This window comes from Callithrix jacchus, chromosome 13, assembly GCF_049354715.1.
Source record: "Callithrix jacchus isolate 240 chromosome 13, calJac240_pri, whole genome shotgun sequence".
In the NCBI taxonomy this organism is placed as follows: domain Eukaryota; kingdom Metazoa; phylum Chordata; class Mammalia; order Primates; family Cebidae; genus Callithrix; species Callithrix jacchus.
The window spans coordinates 30,350,747-30,371,760 of NC_133514.1; the positions used below are offsets into that span (position 1 = coordinate 30,350,747).

Sequence of the window (21,014 nt, forward strand, 5' to 3'; positions counted from 1 at the left end):
ATTAAGAAGGAATATTGACCAACCAGAGTGTGGCCAAGAAGGTAGTCAGGTGAAGCAACTGGGGCAGGGGAGTTGAGTTCAGGAGGGGACCCAATGACTGTTAGAGATATCTAGAAAAATCCTGCACTAGGAAGGGGACAATCATTCTCTCCACTTTCAATATTCTTATCCTTCCTTGTCCTGCTATATGTAACTATTTTTAGGCAGCTTCTTTTATCAAGGAGTCTCTCATTTCTGGTGTGCTCATCCAATGGAACAGTCACATTGTCATTATTGGTAGGGTTTAATGTATACTGACCTATGGGTCAGAATGCTCAGGTTGTCAGAACCAAGGAGATCCCTGGCTGCTAAGAGTAATTCTTGCCCCTCAGTCATATTAATCTATTTCTGAATATTCTTTTTTTTTTTTTTTTGAGACAGAGTTTTACTCGTTACCCAGGCTGGAGTGCAATGGCGCGATCTCGGCTCACCACAACCTCTGCCTCCTGGGTTCAGGCAGTTCTCCTGCCTCAGCCTCCTGAGTAGCTGGGATTACAGGCATGCGCCACCATGCCCAGCTAATTTTTTGTATTTTTAGTAAAGACGGGGTTTCACCAAGTTGACCAGGATGGTCTAGATCTCTTGACTTCATGATCCACCCACCTCGGCCTCCCAAAGTGCTGGGATTACAGGTGTGAGCCACCATGCCTGGCCCTGAACATTCTGTCTAAAACCTGAGCCCCACACAAAGGAAAACTAGAAAGGCAGAATGAGAGTTGCAAAGTCAGACTGCCAAGATTTGACTCCTGACTCTGCTTTCAGCTTGCTGTATTAATCTCCCTGTTCCTTAGTTTCCTCATTTGCTGTATGGAAGTAATAGTAGTTTCTAGCTAAGGTAGTTGCTGTATAAACAAGTTAATGCATATAACGCACTTAGAAAAGTGCTTAGTACATAGAAAATGCCCAAATTTTGGCCGTTGTTTTTAATAAAGTATTTGTATTTAAAATTTTTTTATATCGCCTATGTTATTTTATTTAGTCATTGCTTATGTTTTCAGTTTTCTACATCTTGTGCTGGACAGTGGCTTACACTCACTACAGATTGAAGATCTTTTATCAAAGTCAAAACAATTGAACTGTTTTCTACATAGAGAGCCACCCTCCAACTAATGAATTTTTGTTCTTCATTTTACAGCATCTCAGAGATAAAAAATTTGGTTGCATCCTATATGTCTTTTTTTCTGTCTTGTTCCTCCTGTCCCTTCATCTGATTCTTTTTTTCCTCCCCTACTTTTATTTTAGGCTCAAGGGTAGGTCCATTTACAGGTGTGTTGCTTGGATAAATTGTGCGTTGCTAAGGTTCGGTTTATGAATGATCCTGTCACGAAGGTAGTGAGCATAATACCCAGTAGGCAGCCATCCAGCCCACTCCCCACTCAAGGAGCCCCAGTGCCTGTTGTTCTCATCTTTGTGACCATGTGTATTCACTGTTTAGCTCCCACTTACAAGCGAGAACCTGTGGTGTTTGGTTTGCTGTTCCTGCATTAGTTCACTTAGGATAATGATCTCCAGCTGCATCCTTGTTGCTGTCAAGCCAGCACAGTTGTCACCCAACTCCCGTGTTACAAAGACTGTGAATTAAAGACATATTAATATGTTAAACAGCCTTAGGTTTTAGGAGTAAGTATCATGCCATGGTCCACTATGATGAGACTATATCTGTGGTTAGATGTGTTTAGCTCTAAGAACCGTGCTTGAAGGAACCAGTGACCAAGAGGTCCAGGACCAGAGGGAAAGACTCATAATGGGAGAGAAAACATAATACTATTAGAGAATCTAGTCATATGTCATCTGCAGAATAGGCAAGTCAGAGGAGTCATACATTTTGAGAAAGAAGTGAATAAAATAGCTTTTTTTCTTTCATCTCACTTTGTTTATCAATATTTATTTTCCACAAGGTTTCTCTTTTAAATTATCATTCTAATATTCCAAGAGTTAAGTAACTTCAACGAGACTGCCAGATCTTCATTATGGTACTACTTAAAAATCCCTTTGAAAGATAGTCATCAGCAATGAAATATATTTATTTCCATGGACTCAGGCCTATATCGATTCTCTAGCTTTTAATTTGTTTAGGTTCTCATCTAAATATCACTTTGAGAGAGCTACTAAGCTCTTTGCTTCTTAGTTTCTTAGCAGATTAATCATGTCTCTGTGCCTAATAGAAATTTAATAATTTAATGATTATGTGTTTATTGTATTTTTGTAAGAATTTTGTTTTAATGGCTAATGTAATACTTTATTTTTAGAAGGGAAACACTGATTTATCTTAACCAAATGATAGATTCAAATGAAGCATGTTTTGATAAGACAGCAAAAGTAGAACATTAATATCTATCTGTAGTCAATGAGTAAATATTTATGGTGTATCCACACAATGGAACTACTGTACAGCTATTACAAAGAATAAGACAGATATGTACTAATATTAAGAAGGAAGAAACTAATCATAGAATATAATAACAATCCTATTTGTGTGGGGAAAAAAACAGCAACAAAAAGCACTCAGGAAAAACAAACACATGTTCATATACATGGAAAAATATCTGAAATGATCGTTGTGCAACTGCAAATGTGATTACATTTGAGAAGAGGGCTTCTTTGGCTGGAGGGAAAAATAGAAACATTTACATTATAGTATTTTCTCTACTGTTTGAATTTTTAGAGGGAATGTATTTTATAATTTAAAAAGGAGCTATTGGGGAGAGGATAGGGAATAAATGTGAAGTAACTGATACTGAGACTGGTTAAACTGGGAAAATACATATATAATACTTTATTTGTGAAGTCAGATCTGGACACAGGAAGATACAGGAAATTAAATTAAAAATATGATATGTAGAACACATGAGTTCAGAGAGGTAGTACTTATAAAACTGTTGCTACACTGAGTATTCTTACTAGTAAAAGTAGAGTACTATATGTCACCTGATAGTGCATGCACAAGCACACACACAGTTTTCTCATTCAGGTGAGATCCAGAAACAAAGAAATTGATTTACTTGTTTGGCTAAGGAAGGGTGACCAACCGTCTTAGTTTGCTGAGATCAGTAGGTTTCCTAGGATCAGGAAAGTACTGGGCAACCAAGACAAGCTGGTCATGGTAATCTAGAAAGTCCCAAAGGAATTGGTCTAGGCCAGACTGGATCTTCATCTTAAAGAAAAACAAATACACTCTGTGTCACAGTTTAGACAGCTCTCTGAGGACTTATAGTTTGACATTTGTGATTTTATTCTTTCTTAGAAAATGCATCAAACATCACGCATGCTTGTATTAAAATGTCAGTGTAAATCTTTCACAAAAATTTAAATTCACCGTCTTGGATTATTCTTGTCCTCTCTTGACTTTTAGCAATATAAATCAAAAGCTGACAATGCTCGTTCATTCTTTTTTTTTGAATACCCTACTATATGAAGGTGCTCTGTTAATTCTTTAAAATACAAAATTAAGATATGTTTTCTTTTCTCAGTGAACTTACAGTGAATTCAGAGACAGACATATAAGTAAATAACATTATTTTGGTAATGTGTAAATATTTTATATGTGTAATGGTAAAATATCGTGGCAAGTGTTTTTAGGACCGATCTTTTTTTTTTTTTCTTTTTCTTCAAAAAGTATTGTTCAGGCCCAATGTGGTGGCTCACACCTGTAATCCCAGCACTTTGGGAGGCCAAGGCAGGTGGATCACTTGAGGTCAGGAGTTCGCAACCAGCCTGACCAACATGGTGAAACTTTATCTCTACTAAAAATGCCAAAATTAGTCGAGCTTGGTGGCACACGCCTGTTGTCCCAGCTACTTGAGTGGCTGAGGCAGGAGAATTGCTTGAACCTGGGAGGTGGAGGCCACAGTGAGCCAGGATCATGCCACTGCACTCCAGCCTGAGCAACAGAGTGAGACTCCTTCTCAAAAAAAAAGTATTGTTCAAAGCAGAATGAGAGGAAAAGAGGTGATTATTTGGAATATTGGTATTTTGGAATCTCATTTAAAAATCTTGTTCAATAATAGTAGTAGTCCTAAGAAATTAAAAATTAATATTTATGTTTCATGCTTTTGGATGAAAGGTGAGCTACATGCTAGGCTCTTCTGTCTAGATGGTAGTTACAACTTGAAAAGCTTCCCCAGCACTATGAGACCAAGGAAACCTTTTTTTCTGTACCCAGCAGTCATTTGTGTGATAACAACATATATATTATATTAAAATGTAAATGGTAAAATTTCATTTGGATTAAATATGTAGTAATACATCTGGACATACTGATAGTTGTCATGATTTTATTGCTCAGTGGGGAAAAAAAGATGTAGAAATTAAATTTTTGTATTCTAGGCACATAACAGTATATAGATCTTCCAAAGAAGATAGCTGCATTACATATCCATAAGAACTTTTTATTCTAATATTAATTCTTAGGAATATTTTACCTTCCATCATTGTTTGGATTTATTAAGAAGTCATGTGTGAAATTAAATACTTATATTTTGTTACTAACTTTTCATCTTTTTGGAAGTTACTTTAATTCTCAGTGGTTCCAGCTAACTGATAATGTAGCATTTGAGTTGCATGAAGTGGAGTGGAATGAAAAAAGTGGGCACTAAAAGGTGAAGTCAGAAAGTTGTGGGGTGGGACATAATGGGGGAGATTGTTTACAGCCTTCTAGAGCATTACAAAGACTTCAGTTTGTTTTTAGAGTGAGATGAAGACCCATTCGAAGATTTTAAGCAGAAGACTGGTATATCTTAGATAATGTAATTTAAATTTTAACTTGATTGCTCTGCTATCATGTTGTGTTACTCTAAGGGGATTATACTGGAAGTAAGGAAACCTAGTAGAAGGCTGTTGCGACCAACCAGCTGAGCATGGATACTGTCACCAAGTTGGGTGACAGTAGATGTAGTGAGGAATGATGGGATTCTGGATATATTTTGGAGTTACAGCCAAGAGAAATAATCTGATGGAGTGAGCATAGTATATGGATAAAAGATGGGAATCAAGAAAGACTCCCAGAGTTTTTGGCCAGAGTAACTAAAAGGATTGAGTTGTCATTAACAGGAATTTCTGCAGCATATGTTTCAAGAGAAGTACTGGGGGGGCTCCATTTTAGACACGAGAAAAGCATGAGATGTCTCACACATGTCATAAGTGATGTCACATAGGCAGTTGGATTACGGCACATGATTTTATGTCATTTAATCCATATAGTAACCAGTTACCTCCAGAGTATGAAAGTTAGCAAAGAGGACTAGGCCAGAGATATAACTGGGGAGTTGTCAGTTCATGGGTGCTGTTTAAAGCTACAAGTCTGCATGAGATCACCAAAGGAATGAGTTAGACAATGTAGAAAAGAGGCTAAAGATAGACTCCTGGAGTACTCCAATGTCAAGAGAATGAAAAGCAACCAGCAAGGACTGAGAATGGGTAAGCAGCTAGGTAGGAGGAAAACCAGCAGTGTGGTGTACTAGATGCGAAAGAGGAAAACATTTTAAGGAGGAAGAAGTGATCGGTGATACCAAATAATGCTAATAGGTCAGATAAGGTAAGGACTGATAAACGACCATTAAGTAATAATATATGAGGAAGTTCTAACCAAAGCAATCGGGCAAGAAAAAGAAATAAAAGCCATCCAAATAGGAAAAAAAAAAAAAAAAAATCAAGTCAAACCACCTCTCTTCACTGTTACTATGATTTTATTCTAAGTTTTAAAAAACCTAAAGACTCCACCAAAAGGCTGCTGAAACTGATAAACAATTCTAGCAAGGTTTTAGTATATAAAATCTATGTACAAAAATGAGTAGCATTTCTATACATCAACAGCATCCAGGCTGAGAGTCGAATCAAGAGCGCAATCACATTTTCAGTAGCCACAAAGAAAATGAAATACCTGGGGATATAGCTATCCAGAGAGATGAAGGACCTCTACAAGGAAAACCATAAAATACTGCTGAAAGAAATCAGAGATGATATAAGCAATGGAAACAAACAAATGGAAAAATATCCCATGTTCATGGATGGGAAGAATCAATATCACTAAAATGGGCATGCTGCCCAAAGCAGTTTACAGGTTCAATGCTATTCCTATCCAACAATGAACATCATTCTTCAAACAATTAGAAAAAAACTATTCTAAAAATCAAATTGAACCAAAGAAGAGCCCAAATAGCCCAAGTGGTCCTAAGCAATAACAGCCAGAGGCATCACACTATCCAAATTCAAACAATACTGTCAGGCCACTAAAGAAAATAGCATGGCAGTGGTATAAAAACAGACACATAGACCAATGGAATGGAATAGAAAGCTCAGAAATAAAGTCACATACCTAACAATCATCTGATCTTTGACAAATTCAACAAAAACAAGTAATGGAGAAAGGACTCCCTATTCAATAAATGGTGCTGGGATAACTGGCTAGCCACATGCAGAAGAATGAAATGGGATCCTTACCTTTTATCATATACAAAAGTTAACTCAAGATGGATTACATATTTAATTATAAAACCTAAAACTATACAAATTCTAGAGAAAAATCTAGTAAATACTGTCCTCAGCATCAGCCTTGGCAAGAATTTTTGGCTAAGTCTCTAAAAGCAGCTGAAATAAAAATTAAAATTGACAAGTTGAACCTAATTAAAGAGCTTCTGCACAACAGAAGAAACTACCAGCAGAGTAAACAGACAGTCTGCAGAATGGGACAAAATATTCATAAACTATGCATCTGACAAAGGCCTAATATCCAGAATATAAAAGGAACTTAATTCAAAGCAATAAACAACCCCATCAAAAAATAGGCAAAGGACATGAACAGACACTTTTCAAAATAAGACATACGACCAGCCAACAAACATATGAAAAAAATGTTCATCATTACTAATCATCAGAGAAATACAACTCTAATAAACCACAATGAGATTCCATCTCACACCACTTAGAATGGCTGTTATTAAAAAGTGAGAAAACAATAGATACTGGCAGAGTTGCAGAGAAAGAGTAATGCTTGTACACTGTGGGATGCAATTTGGGAATTTCTCAACTTAGAGCTACCATTAGGCCCAGCAATCCCATTACTGGATATATACACAAAGGAAAATAGATTATACCATAAAGACACATGGAGTTTGTATGTTCATTGCCATGCTATTCACAATGGAAAAGACATGGAATCAACCTAGGTGCCTGTCACATAAAGACACATGGAGTTTGTATGTTCATTGCCATGCTATTCACAATGGAAAAGACATGGAATCAACCTAGGTGCCTATCAGTGGTGGATTGGGTAAAGAAAATGTGGTACATATACACCATGGAATACCACACAACCCTAAAAAAGAATGAAATTCATGCCCTTTGCAGCAATATGAATGGAGCCAAAGGCCATGAATCCAAACGAATTAATGTAGGAACAGAAAACTACCGCATGTTCTCACTTATAAGTGGAAGCTAAACATTGAGCACACATGGACGTAAACATGGGAACAATAGACATTGCGGACTACTAAAGGCGGGTGGTGCAGGTTAAAGAAAAAACTGCCCATCGGGTACTCTGCCCACTACCTGGGTGCACTACACCCATGTAACAAACCTGCACATGGCCCCTGTATCTAAAAGTTGATTTTTAGAATGAGAAAAAAAAAAAAAGAAAGAAAAAGAAACATCTCAAGTATACAAACTACTTAATAAGATGATGATAAATAATAACTATTATTTGTTGAGTTTTTTCTTCTTTTTTTATTTTTATTTATTTATTTTAAATTTTTTATTTGTTGCATTTTTCCAGTGTGATAAAAACTACATGTGCTTTGTACCTACCTTTAATCTGTAAGACATTCCTGGGTGATAGGGATTACAATTCCCACTTCACAAATATTGGAAGCCAAGACTGAGAGACATTAAAAAATTAACACAAATACCTAGTAAAATTTCCAAAGCCAGAAAGCAAAACCAAGACTTGAAAGCCTTTATTCATTTTCTCATATTGTGCTTCCTGGACTTAAGTTGAAACCACAACTTCGCAAAAGGCTTTTCAGTTGTCACTATTTTAGCTATACCTTATATGTATGGTTGTATAAAAAAAGTTAAAACTACCTTAAGTGCTTTATACTGCACTGCAAATCTATATCATAAAAGGCAAAGATGGACAAATTCAAGTTTGTTTTTCTTATAGCCTGAATCCAAGAAGAGATCTTTGATTTATGGGAGCTCCTTAAATAAGAATTTTTTTTTTCTGTTAACATCTTATAACGTGAAAATACCAGTGATAACATATCTCTAACAGCAGAATAATATTTAGATAGTTTTTGTATTTGCATTTGTTCCGTAATTTACCACTTTACATGTTTGTCTTGTAAAATGTTCCTAACAGAAACATCTGTTTTTAGAATAAAACAGAGGTGTACAAACTGGCAATGACTGCTGTCCTGTGTATGTGGGTGTCCTAAATGGGTTTACTAGTTTAAAACCATCATCAAATTATCTAGTAATGTGTATGAGTATTTTACAAATGGGGCTGCCTTATTCATCTAAAACAGAAATTATATTGTTGATTATCCTAGCAATTAGAAAATTACTTTTACCATTGCCTTGCCATTTGGCAGTTGAGATATAAATTTAGCATTATGTGGTAACCATTCACGAAGTTTAATCCAAGGGTATGTGGTATTTTTTGCCTTGCTTCAGGAGACAGCATTTGGTAAATAGCAGTTGTAAATTCCTTTTTTCCCAAAGTTTGAAAAACCTCAGGGCTTTTCGTAGCATGAGATTGCTCAAATCATCCTTTTTTTCTCAATTTGTATGTTCTTTTTCCCTTTGCAGTCTGCCATTTTCTCAAATTTATTACATTTATCTGATTTAATTTTGTGTGCCTTCTAGTGAAGCTATATAAGTTGCAGGATTAGCATTCACATGGGAATGATGACTTGGAAAGTCTCACCCAGCTTGTTCTGCACTCACTCTTCGTGTGAATTCACCACTCTCATAGCTCAGCTACTCCTACTTAGATGCTGCTGCCACTTTGCTGACAGTGTCATTATTTCTGACTTGGATTAGTCGTGTACCCTTCTGTTCAGGCCTTCCTGCCATAGAGTTTGCTTGCTCTCAATTTTATTCTCCATGTAGTAACTAAAGTGATCTTTCGAAGACTCTAATCTTAAGTAATTTTCTGCTTCAAGTCTTTCAGTGATTTCTCATTATTCTTAGGCTCTCCCAATCTTATACACTACACTTAGCCACTGAATTTTTCTTAAGTTTCTCAAATATGCCTCGTCCACTGAATATTAACATGGATTCTTCACACAACCTGGAATAAAGTTTCTTATTCTTTTGCATTAGTGATTCTGTTTATCCAGAGTCTCAGCTTGGAAAGTGTTTTTTCTGAGAATCTTTCCTGACCCTGTTTCCCTCTGCTTGCCTCTAGAATGGTCTAGATGAGCATCCTCCAGCCTTCCTGGGTGTCCTGAACTCCCCTTCCATGGGGTTTGTCCACATCCACAGCATTTATATTGTACTGGCTGCTTTCTCTAGTGACTTGACTCCTCAAAATGTAGACTTCTGTTTCCTCATCTTTTGTCCTTCTGAATAAAGATTTCATTTATATGTATTTCCTTTAAAGAATCACATTTTGTGTGATTTTGAGGAAGAAGAAGATCCATAAGGCAAAATATTGATTTTGCTTTCCATATTTGCAGTGCTATCCCTAGCACTTAACATGGTGTCAGATACGTGGTAGAAATTCAGATATTTTAGGTGAATGCCAGTGATGACCAGTTTTTTGTTTGTTTTGTGTTTTTTTTTTGCCTTAGCCTCTTCTGAATTCTAGTCCCATATATGTAACATTCTCTCTCTGCCATTACCACTGGGGTATCATATCACTTTAAATTCAGTAAACCCAGACCTCAAATTATTTCCCTCTGGGCTCTCCTCCTTTCCCCTCCACTCCCTTCTTTTTTTTTTTCTTTTGTTCTTCTGTCATTGACATTTCCAAACTAGAAACTACTATGTCTCTCACTAGCTAAATCAGTCACTTGTCAGATTCTATCAATTCTGCTTCTTAATAGTTTTTGATAACTCACCCCTCAACTCCATTTTTTCACAGCCACTTTGTTTCAGACTTCGTGTCACTTTCTGTCTTAATTACAGAGCCTTCTAATTTATTTGAGTTACATAAATTTCAGTTGTTAAAAACTAAATATATTACCATTTTCATAGCATTGTTAATCTTACAATTAAATGATTTTTTAGAATCTGAAAACTAATTAAATTTTTTTTTCTCATCTGGTAGGCAAAGGTAGACTAGTTAAATTTTTTTCATGTTTTGCCCTTTTAAATAAATGGCAGGTTTTCATACGTATTCATTTGGGAACTTCGTTCATTTTTAGGAATAAGAAATGAAAGTTATTGAATCAATTTTATACAAGGTACATTGTGTAAAAGATGATATGAAATAGGAGAATCTTCTTGTTCATAAGCAAGAAAAATGTGACCCTTTTTAAGTAATATTAAATATTAGCTACGTGCTATACCAGCTTGCTGACTTACTGACCAGTCCTCCAAAGCAGTCATTGTCTGTAGAGGAAGTTTTCAGACTTCAATATAAAGTCCAATTCAGTCATGAAAGTGGGCCAAGATAGAGTAAGAGGGGCTAGATTTACCTTGCTTCCTGAAACTCTAAGAAAAATAGACAAAATATATGAAACAGTGGTTTTCAGACATTGAGCATCAGGCAGTACATGATAATTATTCCCGAGAGAGGGTAACAGCTCCAGCTTACTGCCCCCAAAGAATTTCCAGGCCTTAACACAAGGAGAGGAAAACCAGGAGGAACCCGATGGTCTCCTTGAGCTGAGGAGATGAAACTGCGAGTTTGGGGAGACTAAGGTGGTGAGAATTAGCAAGGCAGTGGGCCAGGAAAGGAGATCCACATAGGGTCCCTTTACAGTCTTCAGCTAAGTTCTGATTAACAAAGAACCACACAGAAGGATTAGAGATAACAAGCCTAGGAATTCACACAGACTCTGAAATAGTTTCTGTGGCCACTAGCCAGAGTTAAAAAAAAAACCCTTAAAATGCACCGAATAGCGTAAAAGGGTAATGCCTCAGTAGTAGGGGAAAATTTGTCCTACACTCAAAGCTGCTCTGGCCCTGCCTACCAAAGCCTAAAAGCAAGCCTTGAAAAATTAACTCAATATTTGTGTAATTGAAGTCCCTAGTGGTGAGAATAATCGGAGAGGGAGCAGAAAAAATATTTGATGAAATAATAGCTAAAATTTTTCCGAATTTATTGAAAACTATAAAGGTCTAAGAAGCACAGCAAGCTCCAATTGTGGGCATGCATGCATATGTGCGTACACACACACACACACACACACACACAATATACCAAGGCACATTATAATCAAATTGCTTAAAGTCAGTGATAAAGAGAAAATATTAAAGTATCCAGAGGGGAAGAAACACATGTGCAGAGGAACAAACATAAAGATAACAGACTTCTAATCTTGAAACCAAGCACGACAGAGGAGAGTGGTACAACACCCCTAAAGGAAGGAAAAAAGTTAACTAAACTCCATTATCCAGCAAAAATGTTTTTCTGAAATGAAGGTGAAATAGGAGTCCTGAAAGTAAGTTGATAGTCCCTGAAAGTATCATTTGCAGTAACATATCTGAAAGCAGACACTTAGCTGGACATGTTTGTTGATACAAAAATTTTAATTGCCTTTTTGTATGGCATTTTACATTTTTAAAAAGCTCTATGGCTTACTCCTGTAATCCTAGCACTTTGGAAGCTGGAGGCGGATGGATCATTTGAGTTCAGGAGTTCCAGACCAGCCTGGCCACCATGGTGAACCCCCATCTCTATTAAAAATACAAACATTAGCTGGGCCTGGTAGTATATTCCTGTAATCCCTGCTACTCGGAGTCTGAAACAGGAAAATCGCCTGAAGCTGGGAGGTGGAGGTTGCAGTGAGCTGAGATCGAGCCACTGCACTGCAGCCTGGGTAGCAGAGCAAGACACCATCTCAACAAAACAAAACAAAAAACACGTTTCCATGTGGCAGAAAACTTTCCAATAGTTTTCCCTTATCTTCAGGGGATATATTTCAAGAGCCCAGTAAATGCCTGAAGCCTCAGATAGTACCAAATCCTATATATGGCTTTTTGATCTTATAACTGAGATGGCTACTAAGTAACTAATAGGTAGCATCTTCCGCATGGATATGCTGGAGGAAGGGATGATTCCTATCCAAGAGGGAATTTCATCAGGCTGCTTAGGGTGGTGTTCAGCTTAAAACTTACGAATTGTTTATTTCTGAAATTTTCCACCTAATATTTTCAGACTACAGTTAACCACCAGTATATGAAAGTATACTGTATTTTCACAAGTTTTTCAGATAGCAAGGATGAGTGTTTTTAATCTCTATTTTACACATGAAGAAGCTGAGACACATGAGTACCATGACTTTCACTGGGTTTCCTAAGATCGGGAATGTAATCAGGTTTCCTGACTTCTTATTCAGGACTCTTCTAATCTAAATGGTCTCCTCATTGATGCTGTGCATTGTTCAAAATCTTTTCTAAACTTAGAGACTGACAGAATATGTAAAAATGTATGAAATATCTTGAAAGCAGTAATAGATAGTATAATATTTAGTAATTCTTTTGTATCTTCACATTTGGAATAGGTGAAGAAATAAATTAAGAATCTTATTAAATCCCAAGACCCCAAATAGAAGACAGGAAAAATGAAAGGGAATGCATTAAAATATATTAGAACCTGTATGAAAAAACTGTTATGGTATTTAAACTTTAAATTAGCAAAGGTGGAAAATTGCTATGGTTGCAGAGAAGTTTTTAATTAAAATGAAGTTATGTCTTTAAAAAAAGGTGAGGAGAAGTTTGATTATTTTAATTACCATACTACATTTTAGCCAAGAACCTTCTAATAACTTGACTCAAATTATAATGTGGCAGAAATTAGCTGGGAAGAGACTATATTCTTCTCTTATATTTATACTGCGTATGTGGTACATAAAACAGAAGAATTAAATACCACCTTGGTATATTTCATCACACCCAGCATAGTAAATTCGTTTTAACCATTACTGGCCAGCCATACAGAATTAATAAGGTCCATTGTCCTTTTTGTTTCCACTAAAGTTTGTTCAAATTGTTTTTAAGGGATGTTTTTCAATCTTTCCTGTTAAATACATTTTGAGAGCTTGATCTTTAGATAAGGTTTTCTGGTAGAATTGGAATTTAAAAGTTAGAACTTGAAAGGAGGACAGGATTTAAGTAGGATAAGGAAGAGTGTTTCCACTTATAGGAAACATGAGCCATGGTGTGTCTTCTTAGTACAGTGAGAATGTTTCATGTTGGAAAGAAATAGGAAATCATGTAGAATAGGTAGGGTAAGGTTTGATTACTAATTGCCTTGAAAAACAAGTAAGCGAAATAGATGGATGGCACTAATGTTAGAATTGACTCCTGAGGACAGTGAATTATCTCTCATTAAGTTATGAAATGTGAATTTTTGGCATTTTAACACAGTATTTTTGTGTCGACTTTCATTGTGTTTAAATCTGAAATGGCAAAGCAAGGATTTATTTTTACCTGAAGAGAGGATGTGTTTTTCTTTTTCTTTTCTAGTCGACTCCTTTACATCTAGCAGCGGGCTACAACAGAGTTCGAATAGTTCAGCTGCTTCTTCAGCATGGTGCTGATGTTCATGCAAAAGACAAAGGGTAGGTCTATCAGTATACTTCCTTTCAATGGTTTTTTTTTGTCTGATACTCTAAACTTTTAAAGCTCTAGACAAAGTGATATATCCTATTTGTTGTGGCTTATATAACATTTTAAGAATGTTCACAACTCTAATTTCAGGCTTTTTTTCATATACCTACTTAATTAAGGATACTCATAATAATTTCCCAAATCAGTTTAATTTTATCACAGTACTGTTACTTGAAGTTGAAATGTGTGTCTCTATTGCAGTTATTGTTTTTCAACTCTTAAATTGCATTTTAGATAAATAAAACAAATTGAAAATTATGAAAATCCAATCTCATAGCTCTCAGATTCAGCAGATAGTAAAGGATCATTTTTTATTGATAAACCTAAATTATAAATATACAATATCAAATATTTTTTTCTGATAAAATCTTGGACATCTAAACTGAGAAAACCTATAAGGTTGATGTGAGAGGGGTATGAGTGGGAACCAAGAAAGCAGTTATGTCATTTATTTTACCAATAGGTGAATTTTTGAAAACTTTGTATCAGTTTCCTGTAAAGTCTCTAGGGATATATGAACTTTGGGCTTGCTGTCCTGTATAATGGACTAACATTTCTCATTGTCCCACTTTAAGATCCAAAAGATAGTTGACCCTACTACCCAGGTAAGGTAGATTATGTTACAGTCTTGTGATTGACAACATAAAAAAGAGATGCCCTAGAGGAGAGTTTTTTCACTTTGCCCCTCCTCAAGTCAAGAAACATAAAAAGGAGCTTAATACTTGAGACACTTATCAGAATAATTCTTTCATTTCAAATCTGCTTTTTCTGGTGCTGTTTCTCTTGCCTGCACCAGGTGTTTTGTGCCATATGTGAATGGCGTCCCGGTAGTATAGGGGCATAAATACCTGATGCTCCTGTACATCTCTATTTCCTTGTGAATGTCTGAAAACAGATGGGCGTACAATAGATGAGTCATCAAGAGACGTACACCACAAAAAAGGGGGGTTTTGGCTTATTTAGAATAATTCCATATGTGAGTTATAATAGTTTGGATATTTGATTCTTTTGCTAAAAATTACCATAAAAGTGAATTTAAAATGGTGGAATATTTCAATTCACTACCAATTAACATTTATTTCTTATAAATACTTAATATATAATGCATGCATTTGTCAATTAGCATATGATCTTCCTTTCACCAAAATGTTCTTCTTTTATGTGGTATTTTTTTCATTATCTTTAAGGATTATATACAAAAAATAAGATGAATGCAAAAGGTGTGAAAATAAGCTATGCTTTGAATTGTCTTATTAAATAATTGATTTTAAAGTATAATCATATTGGGATTTATTGGATTTTTTTCTTGGTACTTCATGGTTTAAAAAAACTACAAGTTGTTTGAAATTTAAGTATTTTAATTTGTTTCTTTTCATTTAGTGGACTTGTGCCTCTTCATAATGCATGTTCATATGGACATTATGAAGTCACAGAACTGCTGCTAAAGGTAAGAGAAATTCAGAATATTGAGCATTGTTCTTTTGTTTTTAACTTATCATGACTTTCCATATTTTTTGCCTCATGAAAGTTTTTTTAGTTTTTTTAGATTGTTTGTTGGTTTGTTTTGAGACATGGTCTTGCCCTGTCATCCAGGCTGGAGTGCAGTGGCACAATCACATCCCACTGCAGCCTCAACCTCCCAAGCTCAAGTGATTCCCCCACCTCAGCCTCCCCAATAGCTGGGATTACAGAGGTGTGCCACCACACACAGCTAATTTTTGTGTTTTTTGTAGAGATGAGGTTTTGCCATGTTGCCCAGACTTGTTTTTTTAGATTTTAAGAGAATAAAATAATTTTTTAAAAATGTTACCATTGCCTTAAAATTTTTAAAGCACTGAATTTAATTTTAGCTGTTTTTGAAAGGTGATATTAAAGAAATTAAAACATTTATTTAAAAAAATTATTACTGAAATGTACAGAGAAATAAATGTCTTTTGAGTTTTATTTGATCCAGCGAAATGACTACTAATCTAAAACATTTTTTTCTCAATTCAGCATGGAGCTTGTGTTAATGCCATGGATCTCTGGCAGTTTACTCCACTGCATGAGGCTGCTTCCAAGAACCGTGTAGAAGTCTGCTCTTTGTTACTTAGCCACGGCGCCGATCCTACATTAGTCAACTGCCATGGCAAAAGTGCTGTGGATATGGCTCCAACTCCGGAGCTCAGGGAGAGACTGACTTGTACGTATTTATATCCCAAAATCATTATAGCATGTTGGAATCGCAACTGGAATCTTTAATTTCTGTTGAGTTTTATCTAACTTAAATAATAACCTTTTATTCTTATAAGTGCACTAATTCATAATCCTCATTTCTAATTGTATACTTTTCTTCATTAATTCCATGGGAATATTATATACACACACTTTTTGTGTATGTTGTGTTTATACAAGCCTAGTTTTAATTCATGTGTTGAGGCTCCTTTTTTGGATTTTGAAGGCTAATGAGGGTGAGTCAATCAGCATCCATTTATTGAATGCTTACTATGTGGCAGGCACTAGAAATATAGCAGTGAACAAACCGTTAAAAAAGCTCTGAGCTTATGGGACTTATATTCTTGTGCCATTGACAGTAATAGATACCTAAGTTATTGAACCCTTACTACGTCCCAAGCCCTGCAAGGTTGCACAATCATATTTTTATTTGTCATGTGTATTATGACCCAAGTATAATCACTTGCCCATATTTAAGTGAGACTTTAAAAATAATTTGGTTGAGGTCGTCTTCTGAATTTATTACCGTTATATATACTTGAAGATGTTTCTTAAATAAACTTTTTGGTTTAGCATAGTTTAAGATACACAGAAAATGTATGAAGATAGTAACCAGTTCTCATATACTCCATACCCAGTTTCCCTGTTATTAACATTTTCCATGAATATAATCCATTTGTCACAGTTAATAAACCAATATTGATACAGTATTAAGTAAAGGCCACACTCTATTCACATTTCCTAATCCTTGTCTAAAATCCTTTTTCTACTCTAGAATCTCATTCCAGATACCACATATATATGGTATCACATCAAATACTGAGATATATTTAGTTCTCCATGTGGGCATTTCAGGTTTAAATTAAGCTAGGTGTCACCTACCAATGTTTAACTTAGTCTAGGCTCTATATTCTGTCTTACTTCCAGAACTCCAATAATCAGATTATACCTGAAAAAAAAATCTTTGCTAAGTTATCACTTAAGGAAAAGAGATAGTTAAAATGATGCTAGCATTATTTATGTTTAAACAAATTTTAAACTAGTTTATATTAAAACAGAAAGAGTTCTCCACAGTTTTGATCTTGTTTAAGTGGAAATTTAAACTTACTTTGTTATTCAAACAGGTGACATCTACTAGATTATGGGCCAGTAAAAGCCAGATTGTAACTGGGCAGATGTCCTCATAATGAATTCTCTCAGAAGTTCATTTACTTGCTTCTATGCAGGTGTCCCTTGCCTTATGTTATCTTGCCTTATATAGTTCGCTTTTCTGTTTGTATATTCTATCTTCTTAGAGAAATTTTGACTCTGAGAAAGACCTTTGGTTTTACTTTTCTTTGTCCTAGCCCCTGTACAATTCCTTTTTACCTAATAAAAATGTATGATGATATGTATGTTTGGGCCCTAATCTACCTACCCATAGCCTAACCCAGTGCATGGCATGTAGTATGTGCCCAACAAGTTTATTGACTTTAGTTTGACTCAAATCAAAGTGTATTAATTTATCCTTTTCTGATTTCCTTTCTTAGATTATATACTGGCTCAGCTTTATCCGTATGTCATCATTTGATTTTTTTTAGCCATTTTGCAAATTATGATTATTATAAGTTTTTACATTGTATTTTGCTGATCTTATTCCTGTGAAGACATTAAAATTTAACCTACTTGTGTAGTTTAATGAAGGGAGCAGTTGCCTGCTAAAAGTTCTTTCCAACTTTCTCAGTATTTCCTTTGTTTTGTTAACTAAGAGTCTGCTAAGGAATTGTCTAAAGAAGGATTTGACAAAATTGGACCTTCTCTAACTGCTGTTTTTATTTTCATGTCTACTTCTTTCTACTAGCCTTTCACAATTACATAATTCGTTTAAGGAAAACTATATAGGAAACAAACACAGTATTTTTATTATGCCCATGGTTATAACATTTTATTACACACGTTTTTTTCCTGTTATTTCTTGTTTTTGTTGTTGTTTTCTTTTCCTTTTTCTTGTCAGACAGGGTTTAGCTCTGTTACCCAGGCTGGAGTGCAGTGGTACAGTTTACTTTCATGTCAGTGTATGTAGACCTATCTCTTGCTTAAGAGTAATAAAGTGTTACAGAATATGTGTGCACAAATTATTTAGCTGGTTTTCTTTTGGTGGACGTTTAAATTGCCTATTTTTAAATTTTGCTGTAATAAGTATCTTTTTCTTTTTGAAATGGAGTTTCACTCTGTCACTCAGGCTGGACTGCAATGGCATGGCAAAATCTCGGGTCGCTGCAACCTCTGCCTCCCTGGTTCAAGAGATTCTTCTGCCTCAGCCTCCCGAGTAGCTGGGATTACAGGCATGCGCCGGCACGTGCCACCACACCCAGCTAATTTTTATTTATAGTAGAGATGGGGTTTCACCATGTTGGTCAGACTGGTCTGGAACTCCTGACCTTGTCATCTGCCCACCTCTGCCTCCCAAAGTGCTGGGATTGCAGGCATAAGCCACTGAACCCAGCCTGCAATAAGTATCTTTATAGGACTGTGGGAGTATGAAACAGTCTTATTTCAGAGCATACATGTTTCACAATTTTTTATTAATCTATATCCTCCTCCTTGCATTTTTATTGTATTGTCACATTGCTGCTGTTGCTAAAATAGAGAAATTCATAAAATAATATTCATATTTATTTATAATCATGCTGAAGATTTGTGTACATTTTAATTCTTTTTTTATGTTAACCATTGTTTTATTGACAGATGAATTTAAAGGTCATTCTTTACTACAAGCAGCCAGAGAAGCAGACTTAGCTAAAGTTAAAAAAACACTTGCTCTGGAAATCATTAATTTTAAACAACCGCAGTCTCATGAAACAGCACTGGTAAGATTTTATTGTTAATCTATTCTCTGGGTCTATAATAATAATGTAAGAACAAAATACGATTTTCATTTCAGAAACCTAAAAGTAACTCTAGTGCCTGAAATGCCAGGAATTTGCATTTTAATGTTGGTTGCATTGATTTTTAAACTTGGTTTGGGGGATGATTCTTTTCATGGGTGAGAGAATTGACATTTGCTCAACCTTGATTTGGAAATTATTTTACCTTGTCTTCCCAACCTTATTATAACAAATCGACTTTTGTGGCCAGTGCTTTCATAAAATACAAGATATGATTTTACAATAGAATTTTCTTTTTCTTGTGTTTGCTAGATAAATACTAGGTTTCCTTCTGTAGAAGATTATATTTTCAGATACTTGCATTATCGTTTTGAGCAATTGTATTCAAAGAACTGATTAAATTCATGGTACAAAAATGGCAAGATCATGAATTTTTTTGTTCGATACTATGCAAATTATTCTTAAAACTATCCATGTTTTTTTTTTTTTTTTCAAATGCACTTTCAGAAATATTTAGTTTCTTTGCCATTGACACACTAAGGCTCAGCTAGAGAGTGGTTAGTGATTCCTCCTAAAATTAGAATTTAAAGCCTATATGATGCCTGCATCACAGACCTTCAAGTGTATCTAATTAATATTCTTACATATATCTGACACAGAAAGTCAAACCTTAGTCAGTATCTGCATAAAACAACATTAAGATTGACCAAACTGAAATACACTTAAATACATGTCTCTCAAACTAGGGTTGAGATAGATTGAAGCTACACAATATTATGCTAGGAGATATTCAGAGCCACAGAATAAACCTGACCCACTTTTTTGGAGTATTCATTTTATTTAGCTGTAAGTAGTTTTTATTTTAAAATTTTAATACAAATATTAAAATGAAGCAGAATAAAGTTGTGTAAATATTATGATAAAACATAAAATTTCTGAGAATATTTCTTTCTCTAAACTGCTTCCATTAGATCGTTTTCTTGCTTATCCTTGGGAATATAAACTTCTACTGTAGTGCTGGGAGTACCTCTGTAGAAGACCTTGAAAAATATTGACTTGTGTGGATGATAGCCTAATAAAAGATCAAGTAACTTAGTTACAGATTTCTATAGTTTTGAAGGGGCATATGCATTATGATGCTTTCCATGGAAAATATAGTGAATATTTATTTACTGGCTAAGCCAAAAGAAGGAAGATCTGTCTTAATGTTTAAGAACATAATTTCACCTTGGTTTAAATGCTTATGCTTTGAATTTTCACTATATTTACAAAGACTATGTATCACCGTGATGTAAAATATATGTATATGTTCTGATACTCTGAGATAACCATGTTTTAAATAGTCAGCAGATGCTGTTCAATTCCAAGAGCTGCTGTACATATAGAAGTTTATTTTATTAACTTACTTTTGTTTACTTTATAGCACTGTGCTGTGGCCTCTCTGCATCCCAAACGAAAACAAGTAACAGAATTGTTACTTAGAAAAGGAGCAAATGTTAATGAAAAAAATAAAGAGTAAGTATAATTGCAGAAAGAATCGTTTAGTTCCTAGGGAGGAACTGCAATAAAAGAGAGACAATTACCTTTCCTTTTCTCTTTTCTATAGTTTCATGACTCCCCTGCATGTTGCAGCAGAAAGAGCTCATAATGATGTCATGGAAGTTCTGCATAAGCATGGTGCCAAGGTAAGGCACACACCTGAGCAGAGTGCCGAACTCAGCACTGAGCCGCTAGCTGCTTTTAACACTGCTTCTTTCTCTCTGATTTTTCTGAGGAAACTAATTCTGTAAAGGACTATTAGTTTGCACTTAAATTCATTCATTCTCCTATAAAGCTGATTTAAATATTGTTTCTAATAAAAATAATTACCTGTGTTTCTTGATCCTTTAATGTTACCCTTTTATAAAGCAGTAAAATGTAGCTACAATCATTTGAAATAGATTTTGGCTGGGGACAATGGCTCGCTCATGCCTGTAATCCCAGCACTTTGGGAGACTGAAGCAGGTGGATTACCTGAGGTTAAGAGTTCAGAACCAGCCTGACCAACATGGTGAAATCCCGTCTCTACTAAAAATATGAAAACTTAGCCGGATGTGGTGGCGGGAGCCTGTAATTCCA

At 35.3% G+C, this 21,014-nt stretch overlaps 1 protein-coding gene across 4 annotated transcripts in view; it reads left to right on the forward strand.

Moving 5' to 3' along the window:
* TNKS (tankyrase) overlaps positions 1-21,014 on the forward strand; it is a 193,974-nt gene that overhangs the window by 108,716 nt on the left and 64,244 nt on the right. For all 4 annotated transcript variants that reach the window (XR_013525585.1, XR_013525586.1, XR_613140.5 and 1 more), the window contains exons 6-11: positions 13,672-13,766; positions 15,196-15,262; positions 15,811-15,997; positions 18,757-18,878; positions 20,320-20,411; positions 20,503-20,581. Coding sequence is in view for 1 of the 4 variants with exons in the window: in XM_002756912.6 (XP_002756958.2) it covers positions 13,672-13,766; positions 15,196-15,262; positions 15,811-15,997; positions 18,757-18,878; positions 20,320-20,411; positions 20,503-20,581 (642 nt within the window). In the remaining 3 variants the exon portion in view is untranslated. The remainder of the gene's footprint in view (positions 1-13,671; positions 13,767-15,195; positions 15,263-15,810; positions 15,998-18,756; positions 18,879-20,319; positions 20,412-20,502; positions 20,582-21,014) is intronic.